Raw genomic sequence first — 13,364 nt, 5'->3', positions numbered from 1 at the left:
TCTGGCGGATGACCACAAGGCTGCACGCATGGCAATTTGCCAGGAGATGTTGACACGCGATGAAGGCATGAATGGGACTTTCTTTTCATCAATTGTGACATTGGATGAGACATGGATGAGGTTTTTCAATCCGCTATTGCATCAGCAATTTTCCAGTGGTCAAAACAGACTCCTACAGAAGCGTTCGCAGTGGCCATGGAATCATGGCGTCGACGTTGTGAAAAATGTGTACGGCTGCACGGAGATTACGTTGAAAAGTGACAGAAGTTTCATATTTTTTGTATGATTATTGTGTGGAAAAAAACGGAGACCTTAGAACTTAAAAGCACAACGTATGTGACTTGTAACATGCCACAGTTTTCATGTTGTAAGTAAGAGTTCTGCTGTGTGAGGCATGCTTCAGTTTTGTAGAATGCTGCAATATGTTGGAGTTGATGGCTTTTGCTAACCTTTAGAACTGACAGGAAATGAACGAAGTCCCATGGTACAAATGTGCAAATGAGTTACATTTGATTCTGATTGTTGAATGTGCACAAGACCCTGTCTTATTGAATGGAAACGGATGTGACATGACATGACATGACATTCTCCTGCAGTTATGTTAATGTTATGGAAAAAAAACGGAGACCTTAGAACTTAAAAGCACAACGTATGTGACTTGTAGCATGCCACAGTTTTCATGTTGTAAGTAAGAGTTCTGCTGTGTGAGGCATGCTTCAGTTTTGTAGAATGCTGCAATATATTGGAGTTGATTGCTTTTGCTAACCTTTAGAACTGACAGGAAATGAACGAAGTCCCATGGTACAAATGTGCAAATGAGTTACATTTGATTCTGATTGTTGAATGTGCACAAGACCCTGTCTTATTGAATGGAAACAGATGTGACATGACATGACATTCTCCTGCAGTTATGTTAATTCAGCTCAGAAAGCTAATGATTAGTAGAGTGTAGTACTGAAACGAATCAACAGCTTATGAACATAATTCAGCAGCATCATATGCTTTTTGCTGTACGTTATCTGTGCTCTTCTGCCATTACATGTTATTAAATTCGTTGATCAGTTAGTTACAGATTGATATATCGCTTGGATTGAGTATATTGAGATAACTGTTATCGACTGGTCAGATGAATACAAACAACGCTATATTGGACATTGCACGCGGAAGCGTAGTTGGTTGATGCACTATGCTACAAGCCGGAAGGTCGCGGGTTCAAGTCCCGATGAAGTGATTGGATTTTTTTTTCAATTGACCTAATCCTTTCTGCTGCACTATGGACCTGGGGTCGACTCAGCCTCTAACAGATTGAGTACGAGGAATTAATTAAATTATTTTCCTGGGGAGTAAAGTGCGGCCAGCGCATAAGGCTGACAACCTTACCACCATCGTAGAGCCAATTGTCTAGATAATGTGGGACCCTCAACATCTCACAACCCTATGGGCCTTCATGGCCTGTTACAGGGATAGCTTTATTTTTTACTTTTACTTTTTATGACACTACAAGCAGAACACATGAACATCCTTCAAACTGTGTACCAGAATGTGGAAAATTTGTTGGGAGCACTGCATTGCTACTCAAGAAATTTATTTTCAAGGGGATAAGTGTGACTGAGCTGTAACCCTGAAAATAAAGTTATTATTAGTTATAAGTCTGGACACTTTGAATGAAATATCCATGTAAACCAGATATTTCTAACCTGTAGAATGCAATGTCCAATTTTGTATAAATCATGGAACTACCATTTTCACTTTGAACAATAATGGCATCTTAACACTGTCATATATTTATTATCATAGTTTCCAAAGTCTCTCGCTCCTATCCTTACCTGTTCACAAGGACAGAAGTGATATTTGCTGTAGCCAACATACCTAAATCTTATGAACCCAAAACATCCTCGTGGTAAAACAGGTGACCCTGGGCGATGTCACTAATGGCAGCCATAAATGAAAATAGAAACTGAAAAGTACACTGTAGCAGAAACATTTGCTTTTTGTCAAGTTTTCTTTGAATAATCTGTCCTGAAATAATAGAGTGCTGATTTATTATGAAAATCTTCAAAATATATTTTTCCACTGATGAATTTTCTATTATTTATCACTGTAATTCTCTGCAGGCTGGTCACGGTAGCCAAGCAGTCTAAGGCATGTACCCTCTTCGCTTGCTTGGAAACTGGGATCGTGGATTCGAATCCCACTCATGGTATGGATGTTTAGTTTGTGTGTGTGCTTTTTTCTGTGTTTGTGTACAGGTAGAAGCCTTGCGATGAGCTGATCACCGGCCCAAGTAGTCCTACCGAATGTGTAAGATCTAGAGAAACCGAAGTGAATGGAGAAGTTTATGGAGGTAGGCCTAGGCCCACTGGGGCTGTAGTGCCAAGGGGAAAAATTTGTGTGCAGTGACTGCTTTATGAATTAAATGGTTGCACTACAGAAACCAGTTATGACTGCCCAGGAAACAAACTACAGGCACAAAGGAATGCAGAATAATATAGAAAAGGAGTTTGTATAAAGGAAAAAATTACTTATTTCTTGACAAAATAACACAACTGTAATTCTTTACAAATACAAAACCAATTAACATTCATCAACCATGTGCTGCATTATTACAGGCTGTATATGCTGACTGAGAACTGCGTATTACAACTACAGATAACAGTGACTATATTCCTGTCAACACAGCACTATTTCCAACAGGTGGAGTTGCTGCCTACAACATGCTTCAGCGTATGTGTGTCACCTTCAAGTCTGGTACAGAAAACTGGACTACCCAGTAGGAGAAATTGTGAAACCACCAAAACCACATCCTACTCTGTACAAACAGCAGTGTCAACAAGAACTCTGCCCAAGCTATCCCAGGAAGAACAGCAGAATAAGAAAACATGGAGTGGACTGATAGTGTGCTTCAGTGCCACATATTCTTATAAAACATTCACTAGTAACCACTGAACAAAATAACCACAATGTTAAACAAAAGAGAAAAAACCAACCCATTGTAGTATACTGGTATAATATACAGTGTATAACACAATGGAAGAGCCAGTCGGCTTATATTAAAATTTACGATGACTTATGATAGAATAATTTAAACTAAAACCTAGACCTGAAGATAAGCCGTGCCATAGCTCAAGCAGTTAGTCACTGGCTAGCGGCCTCCATAGTCTAGAGGTAACGTTCCCACCTCATGACTCGTAGTACGCGGGTTCAAATACCCGGCGGAGGTCGTCGAATTTTTAAGGGCGGAAAAATTCAGGGAACAAGTCCTCCGGGAGGCACTTAAAGCCGTGGGTCACGTGTCATAGCTTTACGGCACGTAAAAGAACCTCATATCTCCAAAGGAGGTCACTGAGCCAAATTAACGGACGTTTCCCGCCCAACAGCAGTCTGTAATACCTCCGGTAGATTGGGGAAGCATTATAGACACCTCTCAGCTAGTGGAGCCGGTCTCGCTGGCTTGGCGGGACTGATGGTAAGCACCAGTACCGGTAGGATATATAGACTGGTAGAAATCATAGAGGGAAGCACAATGGACCAATACAGGTCTCAGTGCATGGGGAAACCAACCCTCTCCAATAACTAACTAGTCACTGGCTTCTCACCGCGGCAGCCCAGGGTCAATAACAGGTCTGGTCAAGTGGGATTTGTGGTGGACAAAGTGGCACTGGGACAGGTTTTCTCTGAGTACTTCGGTTTCCCTGCCAATCTTCATTCCACCAAATTCTCCATCATAATCACCCGGGGCAGGCTACAATAGGCCAATCAGTGGCCGCTGTGCCGAGTGGACCCAACTGGACTCCACCCCCCACTAAACAAATTTAAAAAAATGTATAGACCTGAAAATGGCAAATGTGTGCCGAAACATGTTGTCCTGGAGAGTGACTCCACCTGCTGGAAATAGTGTTGTGTCAACAGGAATACAATAAATATCATCTAGTGATTTACACAGCAGGATGCCACAAAATATGAATATTACAACACCAAAACGCCAATTATTATAACAGGTATAACACTGAGAGTTCATCCACTGCTCCACACAAATTTCCATTCAACTTTCCAGCTGTGAAATATCTATAAACGTGGCCCCAGGAGGGTAATCATTAGACAGAAAGGTTCATGCTCCAGTCCTGTCCTTTTCTGATTACTCTGTCAATATATATTTGCACTTCATTGTCCCAAGACAACAACCCCTTAAGGACTTACAAGGAAGACCCAAACAAATAAAGGCTTACTCAAATGCTTCTAGCTGGGTGTGGAATGGTGGGAGAGTCTCCCACCCTCTGATATTTTATACATGGACACTGAGCACTGCAGGTGCTTGATACAGAGCTTCGCATATCTCTTTGGGGTTAGGTTATGGGCAGAAGTTTCAAATACAGACACGTACCGATATAATCTCACAAGAGTGATACACATACTTTATTACTCTCAAGAGAATATATTTTTTTCCATTTCATAATGTTACTTCTTTTGAGGAATAAGAAAGGTACTGAATAGGAGCCAATTTTGAGGAGGACCTAAAAACCAGTCTCATCTGACAATAACAGTAACACAAGCGAGAAAATCAGATAAAAGTTGGCCAAACTACAACCAGTATTCAGACATACTTGACAAGGATAGGAAACACAACAGCACGAGAAATGCACACCTTTTTGGTTACAGTGAAATAAACAGAACAAGACGTCAAAAACATTCAAAAACATTTATGGTCTACTCCTGAAGATGAATGGTTCTACATATGTTTTTAGAGCAATCTGATGAAAGAAACTGGTTTCTCATTTTACAACAATACAAACACACTAATATGAAAGGAACTACGACACACACTGCGTAACCAGAAGTAACGCCAGTAACCTCAATGACATCTGTTTTATGAAGAATCCCTTCTTCTGAGATGTGGCACCGTGTACACATAGTATAAACCGATGTTTCAGGGGAATGTACCACCTCCAAAACGTCGGTTTATACTAGTTGTACATGTCACCACATCCCACAAGGTGGCATTCTTCGTAGTCATCACCGTGAAAACCTCAAATCTTACATGTCTATTCTAAATCTGCAAACCCATTGAACTTTTAGCTGTTGAAAACATCACTCTCCTCTAATAAAGGGTGGCCATTTAAAAAAATTCAGGAAACACAAATGTTCTTATCGAATATGTTTCAAATGACAAGCAAAATGTAACATGGATGGTGACAGTTGCAAATACAACAGCAAAAATTCTCACCTGCAGAAGGAAAAGGAACATTAAAAATTGGATAATTCTAATTTTTTCCAAATCTATTTGATGACATACACAAAACAGCAATCAACTGGACTGACATGAAGACACCAACACTGAGACAGGGTGAAACACATGCCAGAGTTGGAGTTAACTATACAGAAAATGATTTACAAGACATGTGAGACTGACATGAAGACACCAACACAGACAGCATTGAGACACACGCCAGAGTTAGAGCTAACTATACAGAAAATGATTTACAAGACATGTGAGACTGACATGAAGATACCAACACTGCGACAGGGTGACACACATGCCAGAGTTGGAGCTAATTATGCAGTATATGATTTACAAGAGAAGTGAAACTGACATGAAGACACCAACACAGACAGGGTGACACACAGAGATACCAGAGTTGGAGCTAACTATAACGAAAATGATTTACAAGGCAGGTGAGACTGACAAACATGCAACGAGCAGGAACACGTAGGGAACTTCTGTGATGAATATGGGGAAACTTAAAAAATCTGCTCTTATTCAAGGCATGAATCAACAAAGGGGGTAGAATGACTAATATGTAGGTAAGTCAATAAGTAAGTTACAAATGGATATCATCATCATCATCATCATCATCAGTAATCTGTCAAGACGACAGGTCCACAGTCTCTTTCAAAACAATTCCTCCACTTAATGTGATCTAGAGCTTTCTCCTTCAAGTGACAGTATCCTCTTCTGTCCCCAAGGTCATCCAGCATCTTCTTATGTCTTCTTCCTCGTCTTCTTGTCACTTCTATCCGCCCATCTATCTTTCCTTCAATAACTTCTTTTAGAAGGCAGTTTCTGCGTGGAAAATGACCATCCAATTAGCCTTCCATTTTCTTATTTTGTGTAGGATATTCCTCTGCTCACTGACTCTAATTAACACTTCTTAATTTCTCACATAATCAATCCAAATGATCTTCTCCATCCTTCTCCAACACCNCTTCCTTAGCCATTAACACAAGGTCATCTGCATATTTCACAGTTTGAATAATTTGCCCTCCTAATTTGAAGTCACCGAGCCCATCCAGAGCTTCCTTGGTAAGGCATTCGCTGTACAAGTTGAACAGAATTGGTGATAAACAGCATCCTTGTCAAACTCCTCTTCCAATCTGCACACTTCTTGTCTCCCCTCTGTCCACTTGTACTCTAACTTTCTGATCCATGTACAATTTGTGATCAATCTTCTTTCACGCCAATCGATACCTGTTTCTTTTAGGATCTGCATTAATTTGGTCCAGTTTACCCGGTCAAATGCCTTCTGCCAGTCTATGAAGCAAACACACAGTTCTTCATCTACCTCCAAAGTTCGTTCCGCTATAATTCTCATCATCCCAATTGCATCCCTGGTTCCTTTTCCTCTTCTAAATCCAAACTGATCTTCTCCAAGTACATCCTCTATTTTCCTCTCAATTATTCTTTTAAGTATCTTTGTTATTATATTTGCTGTGTAACGCCGTGGTGGCAGGGGGCTTGGAGGCATCCCACCGCTGCCACCACTTGTAACACCGTGGAGCAGGGAGGGAGTGCAGGTATCCCTCCTTACCACCACAGCTTTCGCTGTAAGGAGTTAACACCATAATCCTAGCTTACTCTCAGCTAGGATTCTCCTGTTTTGGTGCTTCCTTCTCTCACTTAAAGCTGCCACCATCTATTATATCGTACGAAGGTTGGTGAAAATACTAAGGGAGGTGATGAAAATACTAAGGGAGGTGATGAATGTACTGAGGGCCGGTATCGCGGTAGTCGAGCGTCCTCTGTGGGCTGGCCCTTTCATCCTTGTCACCTCTTATTACTGGCGTAGAGCGGGAGTGCCGGGTCTGACTCGCCTCTACTTATCGTCTGTCATCTCTATGGTTGGAACTACCCCCTGACATCTTGTCATAGCTCCCTCCTAACAACTCCTCATATAGTCTGCAGGTAGCAACGTATTACACTATTATGATTCTTAAGGGGGCGTTGATACCCAGGCTACTAAACGCTGCCTGCGTGGCAGGTGCCTATCCCAGTCCAATAGTGCCTCCCCTGAACTGTGGTTGCATTCGGCTGCTGTTGCCTTTCATATTGGTAGGATCTGTGAGATCGGTCGTGGAAAGGTGATTATGGAGGGGTGAATCAAAATTCCCTGCGTACATCCTACTCTATGTACACTGGTCTATTTACATTAATATTTACCGTATTTACAATATTTACATTATTAACAAGGCCGACTTTCAGTCGGGACTACATAGTGGATTTACTTGAATCTACGCTAGGAACCTCCTCTTCGGGGGTGTAAAACTGGAGTCTCTCTCTCTTTCTCTGCTTCGACTCCTGACTGTAGGCAAGTATTAATCGTGCAATGCGATCCTGTTCCCCTACTATTCATGATACACTACTAGGAATCCTAACACATACACCATACACAGACATATTGCCGGACTATCTTCCTAGGCAATCACTTGTTACATAATTATTGCTCTCCCCCAAGAGCTCGCCGAGCACACTGGAGTTTGCTTTCGGTATTTTCCACACACTTTTATCAACAAGAATATATAACAACATGGCTTACATGAGTAAACATGACTTACTTGAAATCAAAGACGTGGGCTCTTCCTCCACTCGTAAGGCCCATATTGACTAGAGCCTCCGGCTGACAACAGGTTATTATGTGTTAGATCAGTTCCCCAAGTCTCCTAAATTCCGTAATTTATATCTTTAATTTGCTAAATCAGCGGTTAAAGAAAGGGGGAAATTAACTCCTCCTTTCGTCCTCAATTTCGGAGTGGATGGTTTCCATTGGCTACCCCTACGGTTGTGGGTGGTTCCGTGGTCCTCTCTGCTGCTTATGTGATAATATTACTATACTCCAGTGGCCCAGTTAACAGAGCTTCTTACTTATGTGCTTACGCATAAATGCTGATCAGCTACATTCGTAACCTAGTTGCCTGTCCAGGTGTTGACATACTAACGTAATGGCTGCAAAACACTTTTCGTAAGTCTCGAAACATTTAAGTAATGCCTTAAATTTCCAATTTCAAAATTTGGGCGCAACACTCCCCCGGCCAAAACGTGAAATATTTTCTACTACAGGGATAAAATATTACACTTGTTTTCTATACTTAACGTTACATCCACCACCATTTTTCGTTTGGTTCAACCGTCCCAAAAAAATTACTCAAAAAAATTACACATATTACATAAATTACATGAATTCGTTATCATATGTCTCTTTCTGTTCATTAATCCACTTTCACTTTTGACTTTGTTCCTCCACCAAAGAGAAGATTAACACAAGTTACACCAATTACAATATTTACATTAGTGGGTTATCATAGGTCTCTTTGTCCATGTTTTTTTTTCATCACAAGTCTGTACTTCACTTATACACTGTGACTTCAGCGCGGGTCCCTGGGTCTCCGGTCTGCGGACTCGCATTTCGGATTTCCTAGTCGTCTCGTCCTGCCTCTGGTATGCCTTCCAGAGGGGTTGAGTTGTATTGTAATTAACATGTCAACTGGGTATGAATTTTTGAGACGGATGTGCTCTACAGTGCGGCAGTTGGCACATCATTGAGTAGTGCTGTTTCAGGGCACAACTCCTTCATTATTAAAGTAATCGCAGGATTTATCGGGATTTCTGTGAAGACTTGAAGGAATGTTCCTTATGCCAGTAATGTGATTCTGACGCCAGGATCGGGGGACAATACGATGGTTTTCATCTCCGTAATCAATTAAACCGCTTGAGATGTAGGTGGGATTTGCTTTCCTCAGCCAATTATGCAACGTGCAGCAGGCGAGCACTTCCTTGTCCACCGATTCTAATTTGAAAGACATTGGTTTTTCAAACACTCTGAATTTACTCACAAGTATGCCGAAAGTATTTTCTATCACTCTTCGAGCCCTTGAAAGTCGATAGTTGTAATTTTTTTCTTCTTCGGACAAGTTACGTCGCTTGTACGGTTCCATCAAATACGTCTTTAACGGAAACGCATCGTCCTACACAATTACGAAATCAGTTGGTATTGGTAAGCTGTTTGTCTCTAAAGCGTTGTATAAAGAGCTGTTTTGAAATACTCCTCCATCAGAACCTCTTCCATTAGCGCCAACGTCAACATACAGTAAACAATAATCGGAGTCAGCTAAAGCCATTAAGACAATACTGAAACTATTTTTATAATTGTAAAAATCGGATCCAGTAGCGGGAGGGGCACGTATGACAATGTGTTTTCCGTCCAGAGCTCCTACACAGCCTGGAAAATTCCATCAGTTTCTAAATCCATATTCAACATATTTCCACTCATCTGATGGAGCCGGCACCTGAAACAAAATATTTAATATTTTGATTGCAGGAGTTACCAACGAACACCACAACAGAGTCACAAGTACAGCAATCAGAAGTGGAGCCGTCACAATCTCCACTCCAACATCAAAGGCCTATTGACGATTTCAATGAGATGGTTCCAGGACCATCCCACACCACAGAAGAAACTGAGGCATCCATGCCAATTCGCAAGCGAAAAATGCTTTCAACAGAACCCCGGCAGTCATCCTCAAATAAACAACCTTTACATGACCCCCAAATTAATTTTATTTCAGGTGCCATTGACAAATTACAAGATATTTCTAATCGTGCTGCACAAATTACGAAAGATGACACATATGACTTTCGGGAAATATTGTTGCGTCCATGTTACGCCAGATTGGACCTCCAACCGCTATCAGACTGCAAGATAACATTACTTCTCTACTAGTTAACGCTATGTGCCCACCAACTACTCTCACCAACCAGTCAACACTACCTACGAGTAGAGAGTCAAGTATGACTGGAATTTCTGATGATTTCTTCTTTACGCAGTTATGATGAGCTATTATTACTAATCAGAACAAAAAAATTACTGTAATGTTAGTTATAATAAAATGTTACTCTAATAATTATTGTAGCTATAATAAAATACCTACCTACTAAAAAAATGGAATTGCTGGAATAAACGATTCGTTACAAAACAGCTGTAATAAATGACTTATTAAAAAATTGTACTTATAACATTTCGCTTACCTCTATGAATTCTTTAAGTTTCTTGTGAATAGCTTCGCAGGTCTCGGGTATGAATTTACTAATTGTACTTTTTGGAACACGAAATAATAATTCCAGACTCTTGAAAGAGTCTCCTGTGGCTAAATATCGTAAAGTCACTTGAAGTTTTGTTTTTGCACTTACTGCCTGTCTCATATTAGTATCTGATTTTGCGACCAGTGGTGAAACGCGTTCCAGGAGGAAATCAAATTGGTCTTCAGACACTCGTAGTAAGTTCTTGAAATCATCTGGGTAACTATTTCTGAGTTCCATGTCAACCAAATTATGTGGCCCTAATTTCCTATTTAGAATCCACTTCCTAACTCACCATCTGCTTTTCTTCCGTTTTCCTTTCATTTCCACCATCTGATTCATTCTCTGCGCTAAAATAGCAGCAAAAACTGAACTCACAACAGCACAATTTTCTATGAGGAGCTCGTTCATGGTCGGCTTTCCGCGATCAACTAAATCACGTCTTCGTAGACACTTCAGCCAGTGTGAACTACTCACGACCCACGACTGGTGGGTTCACGCCTGCAAATTCACGAAAGCAAGTACGAAAGCGTTCCACTCTTTCGTATCCACACCCCGTTGGAACCTAGCATTAGAATTACAGTATTGCTATTGTTACTTCCTAGGCAACAGCCAACTGATGGGGCTACAATACCGCTATTGTCGCTACCTATGCAACGGTGTGTTCTAGCGTTACTATGGAATTGACTCCTGGATTCCAAACATGTGACAATATTTTTATTTTAGCTATTTATAGGTCTCTCTCCAGTAACTCTTTTTATTTATTACCCAATTAGAATCTGTTATCAAACAAATCTATAAACCAACGTTACGAATGCTGGTTTGCGGTGATTTTAATGTAAAATATCCTGTAGACAATAATAAGCAGTGACAATTGAATTATATGCTGTAGTCTTTCAAGTTATATAGTATGGTTCATTTTCCTACTATAAATACACCATGAGGAGATAAGGACGGAAATTAGGAAGGCTTCCTTTGTAGCTGTCATGGCTGATGACACAACAGATGTTTCGGAACACACTCAAATGGTCCTTGTTCTAGAGTATGTATTGAATGGAGAAATATTGGAGCGTCTTTTGGGGATTCTCTATTCCAGAAAATCAAACTGCAGATGGCATATCAAAACGTATTTTAGAACAACTGGATATAATCCTTCAAGGAAATGGACAAAAACTGATAGCTCAGTCATTTGATGGTGCAAATGCCATGAAAGGCAAAAAAGCAGGCGTTCAAGCAAAAATAAAAGCAGTTTATAGTAATGCACATTTCATTCACTGTTATGCACGTCAACTTAATTTAATAATGAGAAATGTAGCAATATTACATGAAACGCAAGAATATTTTTCTCTAACATTTTGTCTATTCCAACATTTTTCTCAAGATCACCGCATCCTGTGTCCATTCTCAAGATGCATATGGAAGTGAGCATTCCACGTCCATCTTCTAGAAGGTGGAACTTCAACATACGGACCATAAACAGAGTCAGAGTCAGAGTCACGTTGCAACTGACGGTCAGTCAGTCTGTCTGTCTTGGTGTCGAGCCCCATTGGATGAAAGTTACTGTCTTGTCCATGTGTAGCGCCCTCTCTGACGAGAGGTCGGGTCTGTCATTTGTTAGTCAGTCTGTAGTAATTTGTCCATTGTCTGTATTTACACATATTTACAGTATACCTATTTCTTATATAAATGTACAATATTTACACGGCCTCTCATTCCAGGCTAGGTACAGCAGATTATGCCCTTTTATATATAAATAAATATCCTAGTAGTATTAGCTATCACGGCAGTCTAGTCACTTGAACGGTCGTATGCCTGACCGCCGCCAAGTTCAAGCCTCTTATACTTCCTGTGTCGGGCTTCGCCTTGTCCGATGTTGAGAACATTCTCATTTTCATGATTTTGTATGACTTCTGCTTGTTGTCTGCATAATTTTGTTATAAAGTCATATACGTACGGGATTTTGAATGCCATGTGCAAATCGCGGACCGGTGTGCACCTTGAAAAATTGCCAATCGTGCGGAGAACCTTGTTTTGCAGGCGCTGCAATTTCACTAGATGAGTGTCTGCCGCAAACTCCCAGGCGGGACTAGCATAAGTCATTACGGATCTAATAAGAGCTTTATGGAGGGTCAGTTTAATGTTAGCGCTCAATCGCTCACTTTTGTATAAGGAATAAACTCTAATGAATGTTCTGAAGGCCTTGGCTTCGATCATTTCTATGTGTAATCTCCAAGCCACTCTCTTATCGAAGATTACACCTAGATATTTTGCACTATTTACAAATGGAATGTTTCTTCCATTTAGAGTAAGACAAGACTCAGGCGGTCGATGACCACGAGAGAAGTAGACCCCCCGAGTCTTATCTTTATTAATTTTTATATTCCAGCGCTCACACCAGGTCTCCATTGAGATGAGACGGCGCTGGAGTTTTCTAACAATAAAACCCTCTTTGCGATCTGTCGCATATAGACAGGTGTCATCCGCAAAAAGGGCCAAATGAATACCATGAGTTTGGGGGGCATCATTAATATACATGTTGAAAAGGGTGGGGGAAAGGACTGAACCTTGTGGCACCCCTGCTTGCATTTCCCTTGGCGTTGATATTTCGCCTTCAACAGAGAACCTGAATTTACGTTTAGATAGAAAGGACCCAATAAGCTTGATCAAAGAGTTGGGGAATTCCAATTTTGATAATTTAAACAGCAAGCCTGAGTGCCACGTGGTATCAAAGGCTTTTTCGATGTCCAAGAACACTGCAGCCGTAGACATTTTATTGATGAAATTAAGGGTCACGTGATCCGCCAGCCTCATACATTGCAATGTCGTGCTGTGACGTGCACGAAAACCAAACTGACTTGCGTTGATCAGGCCTCTTTCTTCAACGTGTTTACGGAGGAATTTCAAAATTACTTTTTCCAATAGTTTTCCTGTCGTGGACAGGAGGCTGATCGGACGTAAATTTTGAGGAAATTTCGGGTCTTTACCCGGTTTAGGTAAAGTTATTATTTTTGCTTCCTTC

General features: G+C 40.8%; 1 protein-coding gene across 1 annotated transcript; it reads right to left on the bottom strand.

The window, feature by feature from the left end:
* Positions 1-9,234: 9,234 nt before the first annotated feature.
* Positions 9,235-10,664, bottom strand: LOC111870680 (putative nuclease HARBI1). Its single transcript, XM_023863145.2, is given in 2 exon segments — positions 9,235-9,555; positions 10,295-10,664. Coding segments are annotated over 2 exon segments (612 nt in total). The 5' UTR covers positions 10,586-10,664.
* Between the last annotated feature and the right edge of the window lie 2,700 nt (positions 10,665-13,364).

This window comes from Cryptotermes secundus, unplaced genomic scaffold (assembly GCF_002891405.2).
Source record: "Cryptotermes secundus unplaced genomic scaffold, Csec_1.0 scaffold3244, whole genome shotgun sequence".
Classification (NCBI taxonomy): domain Eukaryota; kingdom Metazoa; phylum Arthropoda; class Insecta; order Blattodea; family Kalotermitidae; genus Cryptotermes; species Cryptotermes secundus.
The sequence above is the reverse complement of the archived record's forward strand: the minus strand, read 5'-3'. Positions and strand labels throughout refer to the sequence as shown.